General features: G+C 43.4%; 1 protein-coding gene across 3 annotated transcripts; it reads right to left on the bottom strand.

The window, feature by feature from the left end:
• Window positions 1-412: 412 nt before the first annotated feature.
• LOC128350257 (mannose-binding protein-like) lies at window positions 413-27,183 on the bottom strand. 3 transcript variants are annotated; one of them, XM_053308267.1, is made up of 6 exons: window positions 27,047-27,183; window positions 19,976-20,167; window positions 18,245-18,361; window positions 17,781-17,864; window positions 16,591-16,832; window positions 413-555 (listed from the first exon to the last, which is right to left on the bottom strand). In XM_053308267.1, exons 2-6 carry the CDS (start codon window positions 20,157-20,159, stop codon window positions 469-471), a joined length of 714 nt encoding a protein of 237 aa, XP_053164242.1. In that variant the 5' UTR covers window positions 20,160-20,167; window positions 27,047-27,183; the 3' UTR covers window positions 413-468. The 3 variants fall into 3 exon arrangements, with proteins under 3 accessions (XP_053164242.1, XP_053164240.1, XP_053164241.1); XM_053308265.1 differs by lacking the exon at window positions 413-555 and having other exon boundaries at window positions 15,378-16,832; XM_053308266.1 differs by lacking the exons at window positions 413-555; window positions 27,047-27,183 and adding an exon at window positions 21,403-22,433 and having other exon boundaries at window positions 15,378-16,832.
• Window positions 27,184-27,961: the final 778 nt, after the last annotated feature.

Below are 27,961 nucleotides of genomic sequence, written 5' to 3'. Positions count from 1 at the left end.
ACACATATGGGTGACCCCACAAGTACCTATTAAAATGTTTCACAACCCATTCACATTCCAGAGTTCCATATTCAATCTGGGAATATTGCTGCTCTGTAGCGAAAAGCAAGTGACTAGCATCACTTGCTTTGAGATCCATCTTTTTGAGTCTGCAGCAAAATGGCAGGCTGGCATCTGTCACCACAAAAATAGGTGCATGCAGGTCATAGTAAGCCAAAGTTCTTTAGTTAATGCAGAGTCAGCTGCTGCAGACCCATTCCAAGAGACTCCTTTTCAAATGGAGTGTTTCAGAAATATTTGCATATTTATTTATTTATCCAATTTGTAGACTGCCCCAAACTTCCATCTTCTTTTACAATGTAAAAGAAATTAAGACAAAAATAAAAACCTTAAAAATGATTTAAAACTGCAGTCAAGTTAAAAAGCTTTTTATTAGGAATATATTTCATGAGATGAAGTTGCCAAACTTCAAGTTGCCAAAAACAACTTCGGTAGTTCTAAATTTCTGGGCTTGGGGGTTTGTACGATGGCTTCCACCGTCTTTGGATCCTTCAGCTGAAACAACATGACCTAAGATTACAATCTTGTTGAGGCCAGAGTGACATTTATTTTTATTTAGCTTCAATCCTCTCTTTTGAAATCTCTCAAAAACTGCCTTTAATCTATCACAGAGCTCTTCAACATTTGTTGCATACACAACCACATCATCCAAATACCAAACTACCCCAGCAAAATATTTTGTAACTACCCTTTGCAAAATAGAATCCAAAGCTTTTTAATAAGCCTTGGGGCACTTGAAAGTCCAAAGGGAACTTACAAAATCTATAACATCCTCTGTGTGTAATAAAGGTTGTCAAACTCTTTGACTCTGCCGCAAGTTTATTTATTATTATTTTATTTATTTGATTTATATACCACCCCTCCAAAAATGGCTCAGGGGCCATTCCGGAAAACCCCCCAATTAAAATCAATTAACAGTTAAAAATCAAAACTAAAACAGTTAAACGATTAAAATCATTTAAACATTAAAAACATTAACATTAAAATCATTTAAATAAAAGCCTGGGTGAAGTTCCACTTGACGAAAGCCTATGTTAGCATTTAGCAATTTAACTTGTGTTCTGGTTGCGTAATGCAACCTTAGCTTTCTTTCTTTCTTTCTTTCTTTTCGAATAGACACGAGCAAAATGCCTAACATTTCCACAATATAAGCAAGTAGCATTCAGGGCACCACACTGTTCTCTAATGTGGTTCAGTAATCCATAGTGCTAACCTGGAGTGTCTGTACTTGGCTTATTCCTGTCATGGAATGCTGTATCCCTGGAGGTTCTAACAAATCATTTGGTCTTTACTTGATGGGTGACACAGTTAACAAAAGTGTCTGCAGAGTCACTATTTAGTGCAGCCATTAAGCAGCTTTCTTCTTGAGCACTTTTATATAGCTCAGCCATTTTCATTGCTTTATCTAATTTCATACCATCCTGCTGCAAATATTTATCTCATAAATCTTTGTATATGCATTTTCTCACTACTTGATCCCAAATTATACTGGCTTCTAACTCTCCATATTCACAGAATTTAGCTAATTCTCCAAGTGCAATAACACATGTATTGTGGAAGCAAACTAGACCAGACCTCAAAACTTTGGTCAAGAAAAATATGTATATGCCAGCAGAAAGAAAAGAAAGGGGATGTTGTTAACTAGAGACAATGTTCTGTGAAAATGTAACCTCCTGCAATTGGCTAAATTGCAGCTTCACTTAAACATAGTATCACCCTCCCCCTTTTGCATTCTTGTCCTGTACTGATAAGAACAATGCTTGTTATGCTCCTATTAAAACCCCCTGTGAACTGTTGAACAGGGTTAGGGAGGATCTTGGCACCAGGTAAAACCCTGTTGGTCTGAGCTCCCTGCCTGTGATTACTTGTATTCTTTTAAATAAAGTGACAGTCCCTACTTACAAATGAGAGAGAATAATGTTTTTCTTCCACAGCATCTACAGATTTATTATTATTTCTTGTTTACACAGTCAGACAGGTGTTATTGACTGGTTTGTTTTATACAGACATCGAGTCCTTCCCAAGGACCAAGGATGGCTGAATTTTATTGTCAATGTTGTTGTTGTTATAGATATCGTGGCAGAATATAGGCTGTTCCCAGTAAGGTTGCTTTTTGTAATTGGCTGATGGTGATTTCTGTGGCCCCTATGGTGTTGAGGTGCTCTTCAGGGTCTTTTGGAACTGCACCCAGGGCGTCAATTACCACTGGGATTATTTTGGTCTTTTTCTGCCACAGCCTTTCAATTTCAATTTGTAGATCTTTGTATTTTGTGATTTTTTCTATTTCTTTTTCTTCTATTCTGCTATCCCCTGGTATTGCTATGTCGATTATTTTAATTTGTTTTTCTTTCTTCTCGACTACAGTTATATCTGGTGTATTATGTGGCAGATGTTTATCTGTTTGTAGTTGGAAGTCCCATAATATTTTTACATCTTCATTTTCTTCAACTTTTTCAATTTTATGGTCCCACCAATTTTTGGCTACAGGTAGCTTGTATTTTTTGCAGATGTTCCAGTGTATCATCCCTGATGCCTTGTCATGCCTTTGTTTGTAGTCAGTCTGTGAGATCTTTTTACAACAGCTGATTAGGTGGTCCACTGTTTCATCTGTTTCTTTACAAAGGCGGCACTTACTGTTTGTTGTGGATTTTTCGACTTTTGCTCTTATTGCATTTGTTCTTAGTGCCTGTTCTTGTGCAGCCAGTATTAAACCCTCTGTTTCTTTCTTCAAGTTGCCATTCTTAAGCCATTGCCAGCTCTTGGTGATGTCTGATTTTCCACTTATATTGTGCAAATATTGACCATGCAGTGGTGTATTTCTCCATTTTTCTGCTCAGTTCTTGACTTGTTCTTTCTTGTAGGCCTGCTTTGTTTCATTGGTGTTGAATAGTTTCACATTATTGACCATTTGAAGTGAATCTTCTTCACTGTCCTTGATATATTCTTCAAGGCCTCTTTTCTCCTCCTCTACTGATGGACTTGCAGCATTCCTCTTCCACCTGAGCTGTGAGGGAGGTATAGCCTATCTACATCACTGTGGGGGTGCAGGGCATGATTGATGGTCATGATTTTCCTGGTCTTATGATCTAGCGTCTCTAGCTCTGCCTGGGTCCAGCCTATTATTCCTGCAGTGTATCTGATAACAGGTATAGTCCAGGTGTTTATGGCTTGTATGGTGTTCCCGCCATTGAGTTTGGACTTTAGGATTTTTCTAACTCTCCTGATGTATTCACTTCCAATTTTTCTTTTAACTTCAGTGTGTGCAATGTTATCAGCCTGGAGAATGCCCAAGTATCTGTAATGTTCTTTCTCTTCCAGGTTCTTGATGTTGCTTCCATTGGGTAGTTCTATTCCTTCTGTTTTGCTTATTTTTCCTCTTTTCATCATCGTCATCATCATCATCATTATTACATTTATATCCCACTCTTCCTCCAAAGAGCCCAGAGTGGTGTACTACATATTTGAGTTTCTCTTTCACAACGACCCTGTGAAGGAGGTTAGGCTGAGAGAGAAGTGACTGGCCCAGAGTCACCCAGCTAGTTTCATGGCTGAATGGGGATTTGAACTCGGGTCTCCCCGATCCTAGTCCAGCACTCTAACCACTACACCATGCTGGCTTGGTGCTTGTATCGATGTCCAGTTTAAACTGTTCCATCACAACATTTCTGTGTGGAGTGAAATGCTTCTCTAAGGCTATCGTTTGTAAAAAGGTACCTCCCCTCCGGCAGACTGGAAAAAAATGTGTTGTACTGGAGCTTCAAAACAATGTAGCAAGGTTGCTTTTCTAATGGCATCATCTTCCTTATCTAATTTGGTAGCAATTTCATAGAATGTAAAGGACTCCATCCATCGCTTGTACTGAGTATACAGATTATCTGCATTAATATTCAGAGGCTGTGGGGCTGCAAGCCAGACTGGGCCATCCTGGTGTGATTGTCTGATATCCCAGCTTCATTGCCAGTTGTTGAGTACACTCTTTTTAATCTTAGCTCCAGAGTTGTAAGTTATATTAATGGCTTTAATGAGCAAAAACATTTAAGTTAACTAGTCTTACTAGGAGTCCAGTAAGACTCCTGAGGATGTGGACAAACTGATTGGAATGGTGTGGCCTACCACCTGTTCTCTTGACCCTTGCCCAACATGGTTTATATTATCTGGCAGTGGGGTGGTTGTAGAAGGCCTGATAGAGATTATAAATGCGTCTCTGAGGGAAGGTAGGATGCCTCCTTGTCTTAAAGAGGCTATTTATTTATTTACATTTATATCCCACTCCTCCTCCAAGGAGCCCAGATACCACATATTTGAGTTTCTCCCCACAACAACCCTGTGAAGTAGGTTAGGCTGAGAGAGAAGTGATTGGCCCATAGTCACCCAGCTAGTATCATGGCTGAATGGGGATTTGAACCCGGGTCTCCTCTTGAGCCATTTCAAACTGGCTTTCAGGCTGTCTATGGGATGGAGACTGCCTTGGTAGGCCTGATGGATGATCTCCAATTGGGAATGGACAAAGGAAGTGTGACTCTATTGGTCCTTTTGGACCTCTCAGTGGCTTTCAATACTATCGACCATAGTATCCTTCTGGAGTGTCTGAGGGGGTTGGGGGTGGGAGGCAGTGCTTTGTGGTGGTTTTGCTCCTACCTCTCGGGCAGGTTCCAGGTGGAGACTGCTGTTCTTCAAAATCTGGCCTTTTTTATGGTGTGCCTCAGGGCTCCATATTGTCTCCGATGTTGTTTAAAACATATAAAACCACTGGGAGAGATAATCAAGAGATTTGGTGCAGGGTGCTATCAGTATGCTGATGGCACCCAAATCTATTTCTCCATGTCAACCTAATCGGGAGAAGGCATAACCTCCCTAAATGCCTGCCTGGAGGCAGTAATCACCTGGATGAGGGATAACAAACTGAGACTGAATCCAGATAAGATGGAGGTAATTGTGCGGGGTCAGAACTCAAGAGACGATTTTGATCTGCCTGTTCTGGATGGGGTCACACTTCCCCAGAAGGAAAAGGTACGCCATCTAGGGGTGCTTCTGGATCCGAGCCTCTCCCTGGTGTTCCAGGTTAAGGCAGTGGCCAGAAGTGCCTTCTATCTGCTTCGGCTGATAGGACAGTGTCCGTTTCTTGAGATGAATGACCTCAGGACAGTGGTACATCTGCTGGAAACCTCCAGACTGGATTACGGCAATGTGCTCTATGTGAGGCTGCCCTTGTATGTAGTCTGGAAACTACAGATGGTCCAGAATGCGGCAGCAAGGTTGGTCTCTGGGTCATCTCAGAGAGACCATATTACTCCTGTGTTGAAGGAGCTACACTGGCTGCCGATATCTTTCTGGGCAAAATACAAGGTGTTAGTTATAACCTATAAAGCCCTAAACAGCTTGGGTCCTGGGTATTTAAGAGAATGTCAATGCTTGCTTGGCTCTCGTTGTGTTAAATCTAAACCAGAATATGCAGAGCAACCCAAATAAAGAACCTGAAAACAAATTCATAGGAATTCTAACATATGCATGCCAGCCTTTCTTAATAATAAAACAAGTTGTTCTAGTAAGAACTAATCAGCTTACTTTCCTTTCATTGTCTCTACATCTGGACCAAATTTGGTGGAAATCGAGGTCCACAAGTTAGGACTTGTGCCTCAAATGTTCATATGTCCACCATCTTGAATCAGGGTGGATGTTAAGAACATAAGAACAGCCCTGCTGGATCAGGCTCAAGGCCCATCTAGTCCAGCATCCTGTTTCACACAGTGGCCCACCAGATGCCGCTGGAAGCCACAGGCAGGAGTTGAGGGCGTGCCCTCTCTCCTGCCATTGCTCCCCTGCAACTGGTACTCAGAGACACAACCTTGAGGCTGGAGGTGGCCCACAGCCCTCTGACTAGTAGCCATTGATAGACCTCTCCTCCATGAAGTCATCCAAACGCCTCTTAAAGCCATCCAGGTTGTTGGCCGTCACCACATCCTGTGGCAGAGAGTTCCACAAGTGGATCATGCGTTGTGTGAAAAAGTACTTCCGTTTGTTGGTCCTAGACCTCCTGGCAATCAATTTCATGGAGTGACCCCTGGTTCTAGTGTTGTGTGAGAGGGAAAAGAATCTCTCTCTCTCCTCTTTCTCCACGCCATGCATGATTTTATAGACCTATATCATGTCTCCCCGCAGTCGTCTTTTTTTCTAAACTAAAAAGCCCCAGGTGTTGTAGTCTTGCCTCGTAAGAAAGGTGCTCTAGGCCCCTGATCATCTTGGTTGCCCTCTTCTGTACCTTCTCCAGTTCAACAATGTCCTTTTTAAGATGTGGTGACCAGAATTGTACGCAGTACTCCAAGTGTGGTCGCACCATAGTTTTGTATAAGGGCATTATTATGTTAGCCATTTTATTTTCAATCCCCTTCCTAATGATCCCTAGCATGGAATTTGCCTTTTTCACAGCTGCCGCACATTGAATAGACACTTTCAACGAGCTGTCAACCACAACACCAAGATCCCTTTCCTGGTCCGTCACCAACAGCTCAGATCCCATCAGCATATACTTGAAGTTGGGGGTTTTCGTCCCAATGTGCATCACTTTACACTTGCTAACATTGAACCGCATTTGCCATTTTGTCACCCACTCCCCCAGTTTGGAGAGATCCTTTTGGAGCAGCTCACAATCTGTTTTGGATTTCACTACCCGGAAGAGTTTGGTATCATCTGCAAATTTGGCCACATCGTTGCTTACCCCTGCTTCTAGATCATTTATGAATAAATTAAAAAGCACCGGTCCCAGTACAGATCCCTGGGGGACCCCACTTCTTACTTCCCTCCATTGTGAAAACTCTCCATTGATACCTACCCTCTGTTTTCTGTCTTTCAACCAGTTAGCAATCCACACATGTACTTGTCCCTTTATTCCATGATAGCTAAGTTTCCTCAGGAGTCTTTGATGAGGAACTTTGTCAAAAGTTTTTTGGAAGTCCAGGTAGACTATGTCAACTGGATCACCTTTATCCACATACTTGTTGACACTCTCAAAGAAGTCCAAAAGGTTGGTGAGGCAAGATTTACCTTTGCGGAAGCCATGCTGGCTCACTCCCAGCAGGGCCTGTTCTTCTAGGTGCTTTACAATTTTATCCTTGAGGATGCTTTCCATCAATTTGCCTGGAACGGACGTTAGGCTAACTGGCCTGTAATTTCCTGGATCGCCCCTGGATCCCTTTTTGAAAATCCGTGTTACATTTGCTACTCTCCAGTCCTCTGGTACAGAGCCCGATTTCAGGGATAAGTTAAATATTTTAGCAAGGAGGTCGGCAATTTCACATTTGAGTTCTTTGAGGACTCTTGGATGGATGCCATCCGGCCCTGGTGATTTGTTAGCTTTCAGTTTTTCCAGACAGTTTAGAACATCATCCCTTGTCACTTCTATCAGACTCAGCTCTCTAGCCTCCATCCCTAAAAAGCCTGGTTCAGGAACAGGTATATGCTCAGTATCCTCTGCCGTGAAGACAGACGCAAAGAACTCATTCAGTTTCTCTGCAACCTCCATATCCTCCTTAATAATCCCTTTCACTCTCTCATTGTCTAATGGCCCAACCGCCTCCCTGGCAGGTTTCCTGCTTCTGATGTACTTAAATAAGTTTTTGTTATTCCCCTTGATACTTTTGGCTAAATGTTCCTCAAACTCTCTTTTTGCCTCCCTTATTGTCACCTTGCATTTCTTTTGCCAGAGTTTGTGTTCCTTTCTGTTCTTTTCGTTTGGACAGGCCTTCCAATTTCGGAAGGAAGTCTTCTTCCCTTTTATGGCTTCCTTGACGGTACCCGTTAGCCATGCTGGCATCCTCCTGGACTTAGTGGTACCTTTCCTCCTTTTGGGTATACAATCTAACTGGGCTTTTAGTATTGTGGTTTTGAGTAAATGCCATGCACTCTGGAGCGAAGTGACTCTCCTGATTTCCCCCCTCAGCTTTCTTTTCACCATACTCCTCATTTTGGAGAAGTTTCCTCTTTTGAAATTTGTCATTTGAAAGTTGTCATTACAAACTGCCCCATTGAGGTGTCCCTGTGTGTCTCGCACTACAGCTGTTCCAAATTTGATTCAAATTGGTTAGACAGTATGAAAGTTAGTGCACCTGTGCCTCAAATGTTTATGCATCCACCATCTTGGATTGGGGTGGGTGACATCATTACAAATTACACCATTGGGGCATCCCTATGTGTCAATTCAGCTGTAGCAAATTTGGTTCAAATCGGTTAGGTCGTTCACAAGTTAGCCCACTTGCACCTCAAAGGTTTATGCGTCCGCCCTCTTGGATTGGGGTGGATGAGATCATCACAAACTATGCTGTTGAGGTGTTCCTATGTGTCACTCACTGCAACAGTTCATGCGACCACCATCTGGAACTGGAGTGGATGACATCTTCACACACCACACTCTTTGGGCATCCCTATGTGTCTCTACATCTGTAGCAAATTTGGTTGACATCAGTTAGGTGGTTCACAAATTAGCCTACTTAAGCCTCAAAAGTTTACATGTCCACCATCTTGGATCAGGGTGGATGACATCATCACAAAATATGCCATTGAGGTGTCCCTATGTGTCCCTACAACTGTACCCGATTTGATTCATATTGGTCCAGGCACTGTAAAGTTGATAGTGGGGGGGAGACACATGGACACACACACACACACACATACACACTGCTGGGTGATCTTATAAGCCTACTGGAAATTAGACTAAAAAGATAATACTCTCAGATAAATTATTCATAAGCACAACTGAAATGTCTGTTAGCTATTATCCTACCTAGCTGGGAGAATGTTTAAATAACGCAGCCGCTTGGATGAGGCCCAGATGTGCATGATCCCCTCCCATGGAATTGGTACCCCTTCTCCCACAGAACCACCCACCATCATGGACAGGGTGTTTCTATTCAGACAAATGCAGTGGGGAGTGCTGGTGACTGATGGGTAGGGAGCAGAACTTCTGACCCATCTGTGCAACTGTACATGGTTGCAGTGTGTTTTTTTAAAACATCTGGATGGGGTTTTTGGTGCCAAACTTTGGAAACACTCAAGCTAGAGAAGTGCAAATGCACCTTCACCTCTAATTTTTTTCCTATTCATGTGGGTTTCCGCTCCCACCCCCCATCCTTGGAGACATTCCAGCCGAGGACCTTCTAAATTCACCTCAAATTTTGTTTAGGCAAAATTCAGTTGCAATACTACATCTACATAATAGAGAAACAAATTACTGTGGAATAAATAAATATTGTGCTGCAACCAGATATATAGGACAGTCTTATATTTTGCAAATCTTTCCCTGCATTTCCATGCAATCTAATCAAAATATCCAGACAAACTTTTAAAAACCAATTTTTGTACCTGAGAAACACCAATTACTGAATAGAAAGAGATCATTTCTCATAAGAATTACACGGAGAAGGCAAGGAAAATACAATAGCTACCAGAAAAAGGACAATTTGCCTTGTGCAAATAATTATTTGCCAGTGCCAACAATTGCATTTCTGTCTGTATAATATGGCTCTTTCATCCTGAACTATGCCGAAAGAATTCCATTAATCATAAAACTAGAAAACAAGATGAGGTGCTAAACTGGTAATGTACTAAAGGTAAAAACAGATAATACTGTTATATAAATGTTGTGCAGAGCAGAGGCTGGTGCGGTTATTTTCATATTGTGTTCCAGGTGCCTTAGAAACTTATTGAGGGTCCTTCAATGGAACATTTAGTAATGGTGGACAAATGGTTCTGAAAGGAAGCTTGTCCACCACACTTAAGTGCCGATAAGTTTCCATCTACCTGGACATAAGTGCTATTGGGCAAATTGTCATCACTTGGCTTTTCTACTGAATATTTGTCATTATTAGATTACAATCAAGCCAAGGAGATCCTAAAACAGAGGATCTTGGACACTGGGAACCTGCTAGTTACCGACTATCACTTTCCCTACCAAGCTATCATATAGGTGTTTCTCAGGGCAAGATATGATGCCTTACCATCAGCAGTTCTATCTGGAAGGTTTTTGAAAATTCCTTTGGCCAGTCGGAATTGCTCTTGTGTCTCAGGTGAGGCTGAATTTGTCCACCATGTGCTGTTGTTCTGTTCTTTTTATAATGATAGTTGGTGCAGGTTTTGCGGCACCACAGAGGCAAAGGAGGGGGAAAGGAAGGGGGGCAGCAGCAAAGGGGAAGGGTTTGACACAGCTATTGGATCTCCAACAGAATTCCTCCACAACAGCAGGGAGCTTCCCGAGGGTTCCAACTTGCAGAGGCTCCCTGCTGTCATGGAGGAATGCTGCCTGACAATTCCTGCAATAGGGCAAGTTGAGTCCAACAGTTCTGTTTGACCCGACATGATGCACAGCCCTGCTATTTGCAAATAAATAGATATTGCAAGGACACCATAAGTCTTCAGTGCTTCCTTGGACAAAGGAAATGAATGCTGGGCTTCTCACCTCTCAAGGAAGTGCTTAGTGCTTAACAGTATTTACTGTCATATTGTAATTGAACTTAGAGTGCAGGATTCACTTTTTCAGCTGTGCAGCATAGACAGTTTGTGAAGGGCCCTTCTTTTGGGAAGAGCAGTAATTACATTCCAGTCTCTATGTTGTCTCCTCCACCTCTCTAGTCACTTAATTGATGAGTTTAATTGGTGTTTTATTGTGAGAGCTGTGTGCTTTGTATTGTAAGATCCCACCTGGGAGTTTCCTGCATGTGTGTCATGTGCTTTGCTATGTTTCAATTATGATTGTAACACGGTAATCAGTTTGCTAACTTGTTGGATAGCATATGGCTTTCACTTTGATTTTGTTCATCCCTTTCTTTCTTTTTTGTTTTGACAATTTGGTCTTCTGTTGTTGAGGAGATGGGAGAAAACAATATGTGGCAGCTGACATTCCCTTTGAAGGGACTGATGGACATGATTGACACCAGGGTTTCTTAACCTTGGGCCCCCAGGTGTTGTTGGACTACAACTCCCCAGCCACAACTCCAAAGGCCATGTCTGGGGATTCTGGGAGTTGTAATCCAACAACATCTGGGGGCCTGAGTTTAAGAAACCCTGATTGAGACCATAGCCTGTAGTGCTGCATGTGTGATCTCTACTTTTGTGAACTTGAGCAGTCCATCTAATAGTCCAGCATTCTGCCTCTATTGATGGCCAGCCAGATGCTTTTGGGAAGTTTATAAATAAGGCATAGGATAATGGCACTCTTTGGTGGGTTGTCCCTAGCAGTTGATATTCAGAGCAATGTAGTCTCTGAACATCTGAATTGTCTTATACCAAGTCAGATCATTGGTCCATCTAGCTCAGACCTTTTTTTTAAAAAAAACATTTTATACCCCGCTATTCCTCCAAGGAGCCTAGAGTGGTGTACTACATACTTAAGTTTCTCCTCACAACAACCCTGTGAAGTAGGTTAAGCTGAGAGAGAAGCGACTGGCCCAGAGTCACCCAGCAAGTATCATGGCAATGTAGGGAATAAGGAAGTGTAAAAGAAACCTTAGGATGTGGACTCCAGCAGCTCCTGTGCCACTGTTCCTCCCCCTCCCACATCACCAGGAGAACCAGGAGAACCTGAGCAAGTATCTCACCATGACCTGACGACATGCAACCCGAGGACATGCAACCTTTCCAACCCTGCCTTTGGTTGAGAGAAGTCGCCCAAGGACCTACCAATCTTCGCAGAGCCCACCACCCCAACATTTCCAGAGTAAGTGCTTAAGAAATCCAGCAAGGCCTTTTAAGAAACAGAGCCTTTCCTAGGGAAGGGGCAGTACCAGTTCACTCTGCTTGGGCAGCAGCTACAGAACCTGGTGCCTGGCTGCAACATCTGCTGGAGCAACGTAGGGCGCACTCACACCTTTAACTCTGGCTAAAGTCAGGGTACCCGCAATGGCAGCACCGGGATTACGCTGGATCCCAGTGGTGCACATGGGCAGCCATACCTAGGATGGGTTGCTCTAGCCTGGGTTTGGCTGCTTGTGTGTATAGCCTGGATCTGAAGAGCCCCTGGTGGAGCAGTGGTAAAACTGCCGCCCTGTAACCAGAAGGTTACAAGTTCTATCCTGACCAGGGGCTCAAGGTTGACTCAGCCTTCCATCCTTCCGAGGTCGGTAAAATGAGTACCCAGAATGTTGGGGGGCAATATGCTAAATCATTGTAAACCGCTTAGAGAGCTTCCAGCTATAGAACCGTATATAAATGTAAGTGCTATTGCTATTGCTATCTGTCTAACCTACACCCTTTCCCATATGTGCTTAATTCTTTCCCAGCTGGAGCCTTTCCCCTTAATCCCTTCTCCCCAAGCCACTTCTCTCAACCAAGGTTTTGAATTTTTGCCAGGGTGAGGGGAGGGAGTGAGGGTAGGAATTGAAGAGGTAAGTGGCAGAAGGGTTAAGCACCCCCTCCCCCCCCCGTTACATCTGGGCTCCAAATTGCTCCTCTCAGAGCAGCTTTGCAACAAAGAAGCAGGCTGTTGGGGTTTTCTTCCTCATGGGCATATGTAATGTGTCATCAGATGCCCCCAAAGAAATAATTAGTCACAGCACACTGCAGAAACAATTTGTATGTACATAGGAATTTAGTATCAACAAAAAGCCCAAGTGCCATTGATCTTGTTGATTCTCCAGTTTGGTAATTTTATTTTAGCAAGAAAACAAAATTCAAACAAAGAAAAGAAAAGTGTGTTCATCTTTTCTAACCATAACGGAATGGGCTTTTGCTCTAAATGGAGGTTGTAGTGCTTGTTTAGGAATCAGATCACTGCAGAAACAGGGTAGCAAAAACGCATTATAATTCATAAGGCTGTATCACACAATTAGAGGTAAAGTGTGCTGGCAAGTCAATTTCGACTCCTGGCGCCCACAGATCCCTGTGGTTTTCTTTGGTAGAATATAGGAGGGGTTTACCATTGCCTCCTCCCTGCACAGCGTGAGATGACGCCTTTCAGCACCTTCCTATATCGCTGCTGCCCGATATAGGTGTTGGGGATTCAAACCAGCAACCTTCTGCTTGTTAGTCAAGCATTTCCCCACTGCACCACTTAAGGTGATACAATTAGGGAGAAGTTATTGGCCACATTAGCATGTGACACTGGAGGTTGCTGAACATGCGGTTAATTTTTCAACCTGTTAATTTCATCACAGATGTTCATCCAACCACAGTCAGGCAACCTCTGTTTTCAGGGCAGGGAAGCCCCTCCCTCTTCCTGGTCTGCCAAGGCCGCATCCCAGCAATCTCCATAGCACTCACGTTGTCAGGATTTGGGCAAGCTGTCAGCATGTCTCCAGGTTGGCAGCCATTGGCCACAATCTTCAAGGGGGGATGTTTGGCCCTTCAAAGGGCCGGGTGTGATCGTACCTTTTTGGAGCGTACATTTTTCCGTGGCACGGAAAGGGCTTTCAATTCCCTTTAAATGCTATGGCGTCCAAGCCTTTCTTCTGACAGCAGTTGAACTAATGCCCTTGTAAGAGCCCCCAAACAAAACTGTCTCACACAAGCACAATTTCTGGTGTGTGTGGGGGATCTTGGGGGGCACAATTTTTCTGCTACTCAGGAAAGGAAAGGAAACATGACTTCCTAGCAGGGGATATGTTATTGAGGGACGGCAAAGGATCCTGGTGTCTGGCCGGCTGTGACCAAGGATGCTCTTGTGAGGGCTCACCCCAGCAAAGCAGTCCATGGAGACCAAACCACACTCCTGTCCCCTAGCAGCTTGCTGCTAGGGGCCTAACACTTTCATGGGAGGGCAAGTCTACAGGGAAGGACCTTAGGCTCAACTACCTTCTGTCAGACAGTGCACTCATGTGTTGAGCTAACAAAAGAGCCCCCCCTCCACTTGTGAGGGCTCCCCATTCTCTCTGGTTAATGATAGAACTTTGGCACAGAGACTGCCTCCTCTCCAGGGAAGTCTTTCATGCACCCAGAGGGGATTTTAACACCCCATTTGTCCGGGTGTAGCCAGGTGGGCAGACTGCAAAAACACCCAGGACCGGGGACAGATCTTTACTCTCATTCCAATTTCCTGGGTGTGGACGAGCATTGTGGCATATGCAGATCTGCTGCTGTGGGGGAGCCCTGATTCCACCAGCCCTGGGAGAGTGGAGTTGCCATTCCGGGCAAAAATAAAGATGGACATGTTTAAATGGGTGGACGGGTTGGCAGAGGGCTAGATTTGATAGCTTCTTCACAGCAAGAAAGGGAGAGCTGTTGCCGGGGTACCCATCCCTGTGGCTTGCTTGTATAGAAATAGCCAGGTTGGGTAGCACCTGCTGTTCAGCCCCCATGCATGTCTCCATAGCCTGAAACTCTAGTGAGAGACCAGTCTGTGGGGGAAGGGAGGTCATCACACATTATTAGTGATTCTGCCCAACACCTCTGTCCCCACAGATGGTTCTTCTCAAGCGTTATGAAGGGGTATCCCCATGACCCTACACTCTCATGAGTGAGCGGTCTGCTCAGGAACAGCATTCGTTGTCATCACATATGTTGAAACGCTCTTTTCACTGGAGCCAGTGCTGATCCTGCTGCCTAGGGACTGCACATGACCCTCCAAGCACTTTTCCCAACATCATTGTGCAAAAAAATAGAGCTGAGCCATTAACAGTTCCCCCTTCGGTCTGCCTTTTAAACCCAAACCCGGGTATCACCATCCTGCCATACGTTGCTGTCCCAGCGCTCTAATGGAGTTGCCCTGCTTATGTTGCCACAGTAAGTGCATGTGCTTATGAACAGACATCTTTGTCACTTTATTTTTGGAGAGCAAAGCATGTAGTTCGCATCTTGCCATCCTGTCCCCTTTCTCTCCTGATTGCCAGGAGGGAGGAACAGGGGACAAAGTGGGAAGCGGGCATACCCCTGTGTGACTTTGCCATTTGACAGGCTTTGAAGCTTGGGATGGGGTGTGGTGGCATCCCTGTTGTGGGCAACTGCTTTGTTGGATCAGAGACAGGGGCATGGCAAGTGTTGGGAGAGGTGGCCAGCAAGAAGTGCTGCAGGCATCGAGTGGGTGCGAGCCTGGGTGGGTCTGCCCTGCCATCTCAATTGTTACAGTTCCAGAAACTGAACGAAACAGTGGTTATGATGCTGTCCACATGGAGACATAACACTGCCACCAAAAAATCTCAGGTTACAGTGGCAAAACTCATTAGAAGCTGAAGGTTCAAACTGGAGTTTGGCGAGAAACCATGGTTGCACACATTTGGACATAGTGGAGTTCCAACCTCTGCCCTGTTTAACTGCAGTTTCTGTAGGGGAAGATTTGCAGTTCAGTTCCCAAACAGCAAAGCAAAACTAGTTTTGTGAGAAAGCAGCAAAGCAAGAGGTCTTGAGACAGTTCTTTAGTACTGAAGAACTGCAAGGATTTATTTAAAGAAAAGGTTACAAACAAGTGTGAATAAGCCTGCAGCTTAATTTCAGCTGTAGCTCATGGCTGAAGAGAGAGACCACAACAAACAGCCATCTCTGGAGAGACAAAATAGAGACTAACACTGGAAGAACAAAGAGGAGAGGAGTCCAGCACTTTTATCCATGACCCTAACCCTGTCCCCCCAGTGGTCACTATGAGACATTGCAGCTGAGATCTGATGCTGCCAGGGTCCTAGCTCCAACAGTTTCACATTAAGTGTGAATGTGGCCAGGGAGAATGTCCATATGCACCCACAGAGAGGAAAGCCAGGATGTTCTCTAGAACATGCAAGAGCCATGCGTATCCCTTTCAAAACCATATTCATGTTGCAAATATCCAGAGCCTATAAGGCTCTCTGTTGCAGCATGTACACACAATTTACCTGTACTCAAAAAGCAGTGAGCAAGCTTTTCCAACTATTGACAAAGCATTGTAGGCATTGTCATGTACAAGCATGCCCTTGATGTTTCCATAATGTAAAAAGCAACCAAGGGGCAACCCAGTAATGAGGCGAGGTGGTCACCTAGAGAAGTGGATAGGCAGAGGTGGTGAATTGGCTGCCTCCACAGATCTGCCATCACCTCCAGCCACCTCACATCACCCAAACCCACAGCTGCTCTCAAAACCTTCTGCACCAGCCACTAGGGATGTGCAAACAGGTTCGACAATGAACATGTTCAACGTTGAATAGGTTCAGTTTGACTTTTCAGGGTTGAGCCAAACCATCTCCTGTTCCGTCCAGGATCGGACTGAATCCATGCTCTCCCGGGGGCTCACAAGTTAAAAATAAAAAATAAAAAACCAGCCAGTTCTGTGCACACCCCTACCAGCCACCACTGAGGCTTTTCCTCCTCCCCCTCCTCCCCCTCCCTTTTTAAAAAGGCAGAGTTAGGGAAATTGGAGGGGCAGGAAATGCTGAAAAATACAAATTCCCTCTCCTCTACTTTTTGAATAGTCATACAAGCCCCCAAACGTTAGGGAACTTTGCAAATGGGCTAAACTTCACAAATGATCAGTGATTTATGTTCACAATTTAGGTCATTCCATAATGCATTTTCATGTACGACAACACAGTCTTCATTATTATTATGGTTATTTGGCTCTCCAGATTTCCAGTTTGTGTAACTTACACGAGCACCGTTCAAGTAGACAAAGGTGCCCTCTGACTGAATATCGTTGATATCAAGAAAAGCATACTTGGAATTCTTCTTCACAATTTCTTGCAAGGCTGTATTCTCAGCTGCATTCCTTGGGCTGGCAAGTGCTGCACCTTCTTTTGCACACAGGTCTCTCCCAGCTGAGAACGTTTCTTGCCAGCCAGTTGAAACAAAGGTTTTCCCCCCAACTCTCAACGCCCCCTGCAGTGACAGAACTAGACCCAGAAAAAAGATCATAACAGAGTAAGAGGCACAGCTTGGGTGGGGGATCAACACCTGTATAATGTCCACAATACCCATTGACATTGCGGAGTCAAAGTTAACGACTTTTAAGTTCCATTTAATGGCAGCACCAGGAAAAAATATTGGGGAGGCATAGAAGAGGCACAATGCATTTCTGGTGTGTGTGTGTGGGGGGGGGGGAAATTGGTCCCACATGTTAGATTTCTGAAGAAGAAATTAGTGGGATGTAAAAAGGTCTAACTATGGGTGGTATATATATTTATACCCCCTTTGCCAGGGCAGGCAGCATTGACTGCAAAAAGGAGGAAGAGAAGGAGGAAAAGGAGAGGAGTGGCTTTCCCCCAAGCAATGGCTGTGCCATTGCGCAAAGAAGAGGTGTTCCGATGACAGAGGGAAGCCGGTGAAGCAGCAGGGGCACAATTTGCTGCCCCACCATCAGGCCATTTGAGGTGAGTGCTTCACCTCATACCATGGAAGGACTGCCCCATCCTCCCTTCACATACACATCCAGAAGTGTGGGAGCTGCTTCTGCCCAGTGCAGTCCTATACGGCAGGCACATTTATGTGAATAACATAACTGTATGGAAGTGACTAGTTCATGCAGGGGTTTCCTGTTTGATTGGCATCCACCCTCCTAGTGCGGTTCTGATTGTGTAAGAGAGATGTAATTGACCCTGTCCTCCTTACATTTTTTACACAACCCTTCAGTGTTTGCTTGCATCACATGGAGGCAGCTCCCACATTGCTAGGTACGCACATGAAGGGGGCCATCGATTGAGAATGAAGCTAAGAATGTAATATGGGTGGGGTTTTCACAGTGCTGACTCATTATTGGCCTGCTGTTTTGGCATACTAAAAACAAGAGCCCACATTTTTTAAAAGTTAAAAATAAATCCTTCAACATATATATTACACCTTACCGTTTTTTATTTTTCTGAGGTCCGCTTGGAGAGTCTGGATGTTCCTTTCCAAAGCAGTTACTTGTCTTTGAACAGCATCAACAGCTAGAGAAAAAGGGGTGTGTGGAAATATAATTAAGCACAAATTGATCTTTTTTTCTTTTTTCTTTTAGTTGGGGATTGGTCATCCAAACCAATACTGGTCCTTGGCCATGTATCTATGCCATCTGCCCATGTTCAGTCCACACTTCTATTATTGATTGATTGATTGCATTTATAATCCTGCCTTCCATCATGGAAATCAAGGTGTAGTACATAGAATTCCCAGAGTGCCTCCCATCCAGCCATGTATCCTTATTTATGGCAAAATGTGTCTTCAGACCATATCCTGGGACACGTACACATCACACACACACACACACACACACACACACACACACACACACACACATTCTGAAATCCCTCTGATCAGCTTTACTTCTTACCTGTGCTTTCTCCCTTTTGTCCTTTTTGACCTGGGGTGCCTTGAGCTCCTTGAGCTCCATGGGCACCTGGAGGCCCAGCCTTCCCAGGGAAACCCTGTTGGCCTCTCAGTATGGCTCCTAGTGTTTGACACACAAAAAAAATTAGAACACCTGTTCGGCTTTATTTCCCCAAACAACCAGCCACCATGAGAAGCTAATTTAAATACATCCCATAAATAGCTGCCTTCAAATGACAAGCTGCTTCTCTAGATTGACATGCCACATTTTATACACAATGTATTCAGCAGATGGAAAGCATTATAGCTTTAGTAGCACATCCTGCCAGGAGTGGCTGGTATGGGCAGGGCCAGGGAGTTAGTCACACATGGCTTCATGCTGTGGGGTAAATGTTGAGCGAAGCCACTTCGAATTACACTTGTGGCATTGAGGGAAGCAGCCCCTCCCCTCTGCTCTTGGGTTTCATTTTGGTGCAGGTTCACATCACATGCCTCCATGTTTTCCTTCTAGCCAATGGGGAGGGGGGAAAGAGATTTTGAAAGCCTATATCTGCATTCTTAAAGACTGTATCTCTCTTATCACGTTAATGATTCTACATCACTGCCTCTCTCTATTTGTTCCGACGTTTTCAGAAAAACTCACTTAAAACCAGCATTTTAAAAACCCAGAAATATATCGAGATAAGCTAGAATTTGGAAGACAGAGATTGATTTGTGTGTGGAGTGCTTCCAAGGATCTCGAATGGACTTCGGGGTGAATTTGGCTGGTGTGTGAATGCATACATTCTCTTCCGGAGGAGATTCAGGGTAACAGCCCTGTCTGTAAAGCCTCCAGGCAGGCGGCAAGAGGCACCTTTAAGGAATAATAAGCAGGTGACCAGTGTGTAAGCAGCACCTGCAAGCTGCCGCTCCAACCGCAATCCTGCGTGGGGGGTGGGGGCAGCGCTTTCTCCAGCATCCAGCACCACTGTGATGTTTCCCTGGTCTCTGTGCATGTGAGCTCACATTAATGACCACACAGATCTAGTCTTTGAGTACGAGGTTTCAGCCGTGCCCATAGTCCTAGCTATGGTAATGTGGTGGATATGTTTGTGGGAAGCAGCTGGAAGCCTTCCTGATGAAAATGGTTGGGCCCTGAGCAAGCATGGATCACTCTCTCATATGAGAGAGAAACCCAGAAGAATTCTAGAAACTTTCCAGTGCTCTCATACGGTGCAAAGTGTTACAATGTAATTATTACGCCTGTGCATTAAAACCAAAGGTGGATCAGGTCTGACCTGATCTAATCCAGCCCTAAAAATTTTGGTTCAGGGTCCTTAGGACTCTTCTCGAAGTTGTGATTGGGATCAGGATCAGAGTCAGGGTTGTGTCTGAACTGGACAATTCCTTAGGATATATATTTTTAAGTAACTGTGAATACTCACTGTGGATCTGGAAGAAAAGTTATCTAACACCAGAGAATCTAAGGGGAAATGATGTGTAACACCAGAGTACCTCAGGAGAAATCTGGAAATCAGTTGCTTATGAGTAAAGAAATTGGCTATTTTTTTGGTAAAATCAGACATGGTCCAATTTTACCAATCTGATTTTTCACAGGCCTAGTAATTATAGGTATCACTGTATAAGGTATTGTTTCAAGTTATTGTTGTAACATGCCTTGCACATTCTCATAAGGGCAAGATATCTATATTTCAAGTAAATAAATGAAGAACGTAGAGAATTAGAATCCCAATACCTGAGTCTCCCTTCTCTCCTTTGATGCCATCTCTTCCATCTCTGCCTGGTAAGCCATTGAGTCCTGGGTTGCCACATGCCATCACTGTGCAGGTGTTTGGTCCATGTTCACTCGGAACAGCAACGGATGCCAATGCCAGTGATGTTCCCAGCATCAGGGCATTGAACATTTGGAGAAGATACATTGCTGAGTCTTTAGACAGAGAACAAAAGAGATTATTGGAAAATGGTTTCCAGAGGTTGTTTATGGCCTCTCTTCTGTTCTATGTGCTGATGAGAGAGGACACTGTTAGTCTCTTAGGATGGTAAAAAAAGGTAAAGTTGCACCATCGAATCACTGTCGACTCCTGGCGACCACAGAGCCATGTGGTTTTCTTTGGTAGAATACAGGAGGGGTTTACCATTGCCATCTCCCACACAGTATGAGATGATACCTTTCAGCATCTTCCTATATCACTGCTGCCCGATATAGGTATTTCCCATGGTCTGGGAACATACTAGCGGGGATTCAAACTGGCAACCTCTTGCTCTCTAGGCAAGTTATTTCTCCACTGCACCATTAGGTGGCTTCTCTTAAGATGAGAAGCTCAAAAATCTATTTGCGTTAACATGTTTCTCCCAGGTTGGCTGAAACTAGGGTATATCTACATTTATTAATTATTTATTATTTATATTCTACCTTTCTTCAGCAGAACTCTAGACCACCCTACTTATCTACATGATAAGTTGGAGCCAAACTGAAGCCATTTTTGGAGAGCCATGCCTTCCTCCAAAAGTTCCTTGGAAATTTAGTTTTATTAGGCTGTGGAAAAATCTGTGCTGGAGAGTTTTACACTTTTCACACAATATTACAGTATTTAGGATCACTTGATTGGAGTCATAGCAATGAAACTGTTTGAAAACTGGTTTAACCATACATGCTACATGCATATAAAGAGATGCAGGTGCAGAAATATTTCTGAATACAGATAACATGCTTGATGGGTATAAATCATATGTACATCTAATGGGCATAAATCAAATGCATATCTGAATGTTGGTATCATTGTTCAACTGCACTATTTGAATTGCATGTACATCTGAATTCACATCCCCATTCTTGTAGAACTAGTCACATATAATGATAGAGAAACAGTGCTGGATTAAGTGTAATACCCTGTATGTACCAGAAGGGAATGGGTTGTTAGTTTTAATTGTAAACTGCCCTGAGCCATTTTGGAAGGGCAGTATACATATCAAATAAATAACAACAACAACAACCCCCAGTGAGGCACTACCTTAGCGTGATTGTGGGGCTTGTGTGCTCTGAGGAAGGTGAGAGCTATGCCAGAGGTCCAACCATACTGGACAGGTCTCACTAGAGGAGCCAGACGAAGAGTGCCTCTCCCATCAACAATACGGTGAGACATAACTTTAATAAATCTATACCGGATCGGTTGTCGCCCGGGTCAACAAGGACTGCGCCAGGTGCTGTAGTCCCTGGACATCTGGTGGCAAGTGGGCAACAGTACTCAGGATCTTCAGTTGAGCAACCAGGGCTGGAGACTGCAAGGTTACTGGAAGAAACGTCGCTTAACCAGAAAAAATATATGAAAAACACCAACAAGGAAATAATGATCTGCTATTACAAGTCTAGTCCAACTAGAAGAGGTTATTTAAAAAGAATGAACCAAATTTGGAAAGAGAAGCATCCCGATACAGAAATAACAGAACAAAGGCTAGCAGACCAGAGAAGATTCATAATAAGAAATAAAGTATTCACAGCAGTTGAGCTGGAAGAACTGCAAAGAGCAACACAGGCTCAAGACATGGAAGAAGAATTACCACCAACTGAAGAAGTTGCACAGGTGGAGGAGGTGTTGGAAACAGAGGACGCCACTGTTGCTGAACTGTTTCAAAATCAAAACCAGGCAACCTCCCCTTTGCCTTCACCTCAAAAACCCAAATGCCGTTTAACAGAAAAGCAACAAGAACTAAAGCAAAAAATAACTGAGCACATGAACCAAACAACCACCAGGGTTCGACTTCCAGCGCTAAAAACAGTTGCCAAAAAACAACTCGCTCAGGCATTAAAAGATGTCAATGCTGCACTTGCAGAAATAACAACCAATAATTTGTAAGAAACAAACCAACTAATGTACAGTGCAGCAACAATAACAACACAAGAGCTTGGAAATAAGATCAGTGGACCTGTCAAAAAAGAAAGTCGTACATCACCAAAACGGAAGATTAGATTAGAAAATAAAATCTCCAGGCTTAGATCAGATGCTAGTAAATTGAAAGATATGAAAGACAAGAAGCTGAAGAATGAAAACACCAAACAGTATCTGATCCAAATATACCACCTAGATTCAAGGAAAATTAGAGAAGTCCTGGAAATAATAAAGCAGCAAACAACAGCAGTGTCAAAGAAGATTAGCAGATATGAAGCCAGAATTACACAACACAGGCAGAATCTCCAACTCCAGTCGAATCAGAGACGTTTCTACCAAAGCATAGAAGGGGAAACTGCACGAAACATAGAAACACCAAATAAAGAAGAAACAGTGCAATTCTGGGGGAAATTATGGGACAATCCAATAGATTATAATAAAAAAGCAGGCTGGGTGAAAGAGGTGGAAAAATGTAACCAACAAATGCAAGATCTAATAATAACACCAGAATTAATAACTGAAAGAGAAAAGAAAATTAAAAATTAGACTGCACCAGGCGATGATGAACTGCATGGCTTCGGGCTTAAACACCTAACAAGCCTTCATAAACAACTATCAAAACAGTTCAATCACATTTTGCAAGGAGGTGATATTGAACAATGGCTAACAACTGGGAAAACTCATCTCATCATGAAAGACCCAGCAAAAGGTGCAGTTCCAAGTCATTATAGACCGATAACCTGCCTGCCAACCATGTTTGAATTATTAACTGGAATAATAGCAGATGAAGTAATGCAACACTTATTAACTAACAAACAGCTTCCAGTTGAACAGAAAGGAAATTGCCCGAACACCAGAGGCACAAAAGACCAGCTGCTGATTGACAAAATGATTTTAGAAAACTGCAAGAAAATAAAAACCAATCTAAGTGTGGCATGGATTGACTACAAGAAAGCCTTCGATTCATTGCCTCACACATGGATACTAAAATGTTTAGAAACAACTGGTGTCAGCAAAAACATTCAGATATTTATTTAAAAAGTAATGAGCATGTGGATTACACAGTAAACAATCAATGGTGAGACACTTGGAAAGGTTAGCATTAGAAGAGGTATTTTCCAAAGGGACTCACTATCCCCTCTGTTGTTTGTCATCGCCATGACTCCACTTTCACAAATACTAAACAAAACGGGCCTCAGATACCAAACATCTAAAACATCCAGTAAAATCAACCATCTGCTGTACATGGACGATCTGAAGTTTTATGGAAAGTCCCAGTCAGAAATTGAATCACTGCTAAACACTGTCCGTATATTCAGTAGCGATATAGCAATGGAGTTTGGACTAGACAAGTGTGCTGCATTAATAAAGAACAGAGGAAAAATAACAAAAACAGAAGGAAGAGAATAGGGCTGAGATAGGTACAAATTTGGGTACAAATCGTTTTGTACCCAAATCGATTCGCACAGACAGCAGGCACAAGCAGTGATTCTCTCAGCAGCAGGAGGGGGGTAAAAATTCTCTTCTCTTTTCCTCAATCAGGAAAGCAGGAACAAAAAGCAGAGAATCCATTCCAGGCAGCAGGTGGGAAATGCAAACCAAAGCTCCTCTCTCTTTCTTCTCCCACAAGGCAGAAAGGCAAAATGGTGGCTGCCTGCCTCCTTAAGTACATTTGAAAATCCCTCCTTTGAACTCGCAGGCCTCACAGAGGCCATTTGAGCAAGCACAGCAGCAGGCACAATGGCTGCCATGTCGAATAACAGAGGCCCAAATGGGCCAAAAAGGATTATTTTATGGGCTGTGGAGGTGATAAAGGAGGCCGGGGGGGGGGGAATCCTCATGGACACCCTCCCCCATGCGGCCTTTAGGAAGCTCCACCGAAGGGGCTAGGAGGTACTGGTGAACTGGTGCAGGGGTTCGGTTCCAGTATAAACAGAACCGGGGGGGAGGGGTTTCGCTTCAACCCCGAACTGAACCCTTGAATCAGTTTGCACATCCCTACTCCAAGATAGGGCTGAGAGAGACTCCTGCCTACAACCTTGGAGAAGCTGCTGCTCATCTGTGTAGACAATACTGAGCTAGATGGACCAATGGTCTGACTCAGTAGAAGGCAGCTTCCTATGCTCCTATGAATAAGCTACAAGAGGTGGCTTCTGGAAGTCTTCAAGGATATCTGATAAATCAGTAAATAATATCCTTTTTAAAAGCACCTAAGGTTAAAACAGGTAAATATCTTTCAGTAGGGATTTCCCAGTACTTTTTAGAAAGTTGGCTCAGTGCATTTTAGCACTTTAACTCAGGGGGGAGGGGGATGTGGACGTGGAGAAGGAAATTCTTCACTTAAAAGTCTCACCTTGGAGATCTGTAGGATATTATGGTTATTCAGAATAACTAATACTGACCTATTCTGAACATTCAAAAATACAGAAATAGAATTTTCAATTCATCTGAAACATGAAGGACTGGAAAGTATTATCAGCACTCTGCTAAATTAAAGTGTACTGTACAGGATGGGGAAGGCAATGCACCTATTTGTGACTGGCTAAATCAAGAGAAAACATCAAAGTCCCAAGCCAGCTATAGTCATAAGGTGTTGCGTGTGACTAGTATTGTGCAAGACTAGACATTCCCAGCCACACCACTATGCAAATGGGAATATGAGCACATATCCATTATCAGCATGCAGTGTGGACTGAAGTGCACATCTGGTTTATGCATATGTATCTGTATACACACATGTGTGTGAACATTCGCGCTTGCACACTCACACATACACGTAAATGAAACTTGCATTTCCATTCCTTGCTGCTGTGGGAAAACTTGCCAAATCTGATGCACAAATATGAAACTCAGAAGCCCTTAGGAACATAAGAAAAGCCCTGCAGCATCAAGAAAGAGGTCCATCTAGTCCAAGATCCTGCTTCACACCGTGGCCAACCAGGTGCATCTGGAAACCACACAAGTGGGGAAAGAAGGCAATCACCTTTCCCCACAGGTGTTCCCTAGCACTTGGTGTTCAGGGGCATGTCATTTCTGATCCTGATAGAAGTGTACAGCTATCACAGCTGTATCATCCATGTGTGATTCTACTTACTCTAGGTTGGAGTGCTGGCCTCCTTTATGAAGTAAATTGCATGCCCTGAATTTTGATTGAATATACAGTTTGTAGACATTTCTAGTGATACAGTGTCTTGCATCAATCAAACAATATTCATTTGCTTAATATTCTGCTCTTCAACCAATCAGTTGATAGATAAATCTACATACATGCGACATATTACCAAATCTACTATAGAAACGTCTATTTTTGAGATGTTAAGGGAAGTCTCCTAAAATTAAATGAAGAAAAGCTATTGTCCACTGTTCAAAGACAGGGGCGTATCTAGGGTGGGGCAGACAGGGCACATGCCTCGGGCGCCACTTCAAGGGGGGCGCTATTTTTTAAAATTAGAAATAAATTTTTAATGGCCACTGAAAACAAAATGGCCACCACACATGCTCAAGTGGCCTCTGTGAGGCTCTAGGCCATGCCAGGCCTTGCAGAAGCCATTTGAGCATGCATGGTGGCCATTTTGTTTTTGGTGGCCATTTAAAAATATATATATTTTAAAAAATGGCCACTGCACATGCTCAAATAGTCCCTGTGAGGCCCTAGGCCTTGCCAGGCCATGGAGAGGCAATTTGAGCATGTGTGGCAGCCCCCACAATGGCCACCATGCTGATCTTTGCAGGCCCAAACCAGCACGAAAATCAGCCCAGGATGGGCTGCGGCGGTGAATTAAGAGGCTGGTGGGGGAGAGAGAACCTTTGCAGACCCCCCCAGCCTTTAGGAACTTAGCCCCCCGAAAGGGCTACAGGTAATTTTTTTAAAAATTAATATAATATAAGTCACTGTATACATATTCAGTTTGGCACTATGTACAGAGAATCAGGGCTTGTGAATACTGAGCTGAAGCTTATGAGCTAGGATTGTATTCATTTGTTCTTACTTTGCTTCTTGTGATAAGTGAGTTAAATGTGATGTCTTGATAATATGGCTATTAATGGTGAGTTTGTCTTTGAATCAGTGTGAAATCCTTAGTATTAAGGCCACTGGGAGTTTCTTGCTCTCTTTCTCTCATTTTAACTGTCTTTCTGAAATACTAGAATATATTCCAAGCAATGAGACAGTTTACTCTGCATATCCTTTAATTATTTTCAGAGTATCTGGGAAAAGTCAAATTCTCCATTTATTTTTAAAACTTATGTAATAGTAATGCTACAATGCATAGTAGAGAATTAGACAGGCACTTCTGTTTAGTTTTCCAAGTACACCTCCACATAGTATTTGGATATTTCATGAGCCCCAGCATACTGAAATTTGTATTTTCCTAGCATTTTTTGGTCTGGCTACATCCACTGCTAAATAGTTTTTGAAATATTAAAAGATTAACTAGCTTGACTTGTATTTTTGAGCTGATATTATGGTAAAGTTATCTGAAAGATGGGTGTCAGATGTTTGGATAGGGGGCACAATTTCAGTGCTTGCCCTAGGCGCTATTTTCCCTAGATACGCCTCTGTTCAAAGGAAAAACCCTCTTTAATATGATTCCAAACACACACAAAAACTAAAAAAACACAAACAAAAAACAAGTATGTCTTTAACTCACATCCTTACCAATTAAAGTTCTCATTCATCTATTCAAAGTGGGGCCCACCAATAAATAAACTAAATATTGCGCTGATTAATCTTCCAGTGAACCTGATTGAAGCTTGTAGTCCCATATTTAATTGTTAGTGCAACTCCAAACATCTATAGCTTAAAAAGCACTTTGATTCACATATAGCTTAACTGTGGGAATACAGCAGGTAGCCAAATTACCGTATAAACCTGAGGTCATCTAAAATTACCAAGAGAAATTTATAGTAGCATTACTTACCAGATCCAAAGATGTTTCCCTGATCAACTGAAGCAATTCATTTGATTTGAAAGGAGGTGAAGATTGGCCAGCTTGCCTCCCGTCTGAAACTGCCCTTGTTAACTATCTGATAAGCTTTATTCTAAGTATTCAGGACAAATAAGGTAGTGAAACCAAGAAGAAGTAAACATACCCCCTTCTGTTTGCACTCTTGTTCAAACAATCCTCATTTCCCAAAAGTGATTAGAACCAGGGATGACCTCTCTGTTGTGAGCAAACAGCCTGCTGCCCTCCTCCTTTCCTTTGTGCCAAGAATCAATGGCTTGCCACACAGAAGCCTAAAGCCCTGGAAGGCATCTGATGCCCCAGTGAATAAAGACTGGCTCTTGCACTGTTCTGTCTAGCAAGGGATGAGCCAGTGGGACATCCTCCTGCACATGGGAAAGCTGATTGCCTGCAGATTCAGGTGTGTTCCAGAGGAAGCACGAGTTCTGGTGAACAATGGAAATGTTAATGTAGGAGACATGGATAACCATCTATGGGTCTTCACTGTTCACATACTTTGGAATGCAACCGAGCCTAGGCCTTACTCAGTGTTGGCGCAAAACCTCTCTGTGCCTGAGATAGGGTCCCTTGTATGCACCCTCCTCCCCCTTTTCTTTTAAACCAGGGGGCAGAAGGACATCTTGCTGGAGCCCCAGTGATCTGCTTCCTGAGACAACGGTCTCACCTTGCCTCATGGAAGGGCCACACCCAGTCTTCTAAGTATATACACAAAGGAGATCCCAAGAAACAATTCAGGGCTTTCTTTCCTTTCTCTTTCCCCACATTCCCTCAGCAAAATATGGAAGCATTTCCTGGGAATAAAGCCCATGGATTTCACTGGGACTTACTTCTGAGTAAATATGCATTGGAGCAGGTCGTGCAAGGTCCCTC

The sequence above is a fragment of the Hemicordylus capensis genome, chromosome 3 (assembly GCF_027244095.1).
Source record: "Hemicordylus capensis ecotype Gifberg chromosome 3, rHemCap1.1.pri, whole genome shotgun sequence".
In the NCBI taxonomy this organism is placed as follows: Eukaryota; Metazoa; Chordata; class Lepidosauria; order Squamata; family Cordylidae; genus Hemicordylus; species Hemicordylus capensis.
Note: the sequence above shows the minus strand (reverse complement) of the source record. Positions and strands in the feature narration are given on the sequence as shown.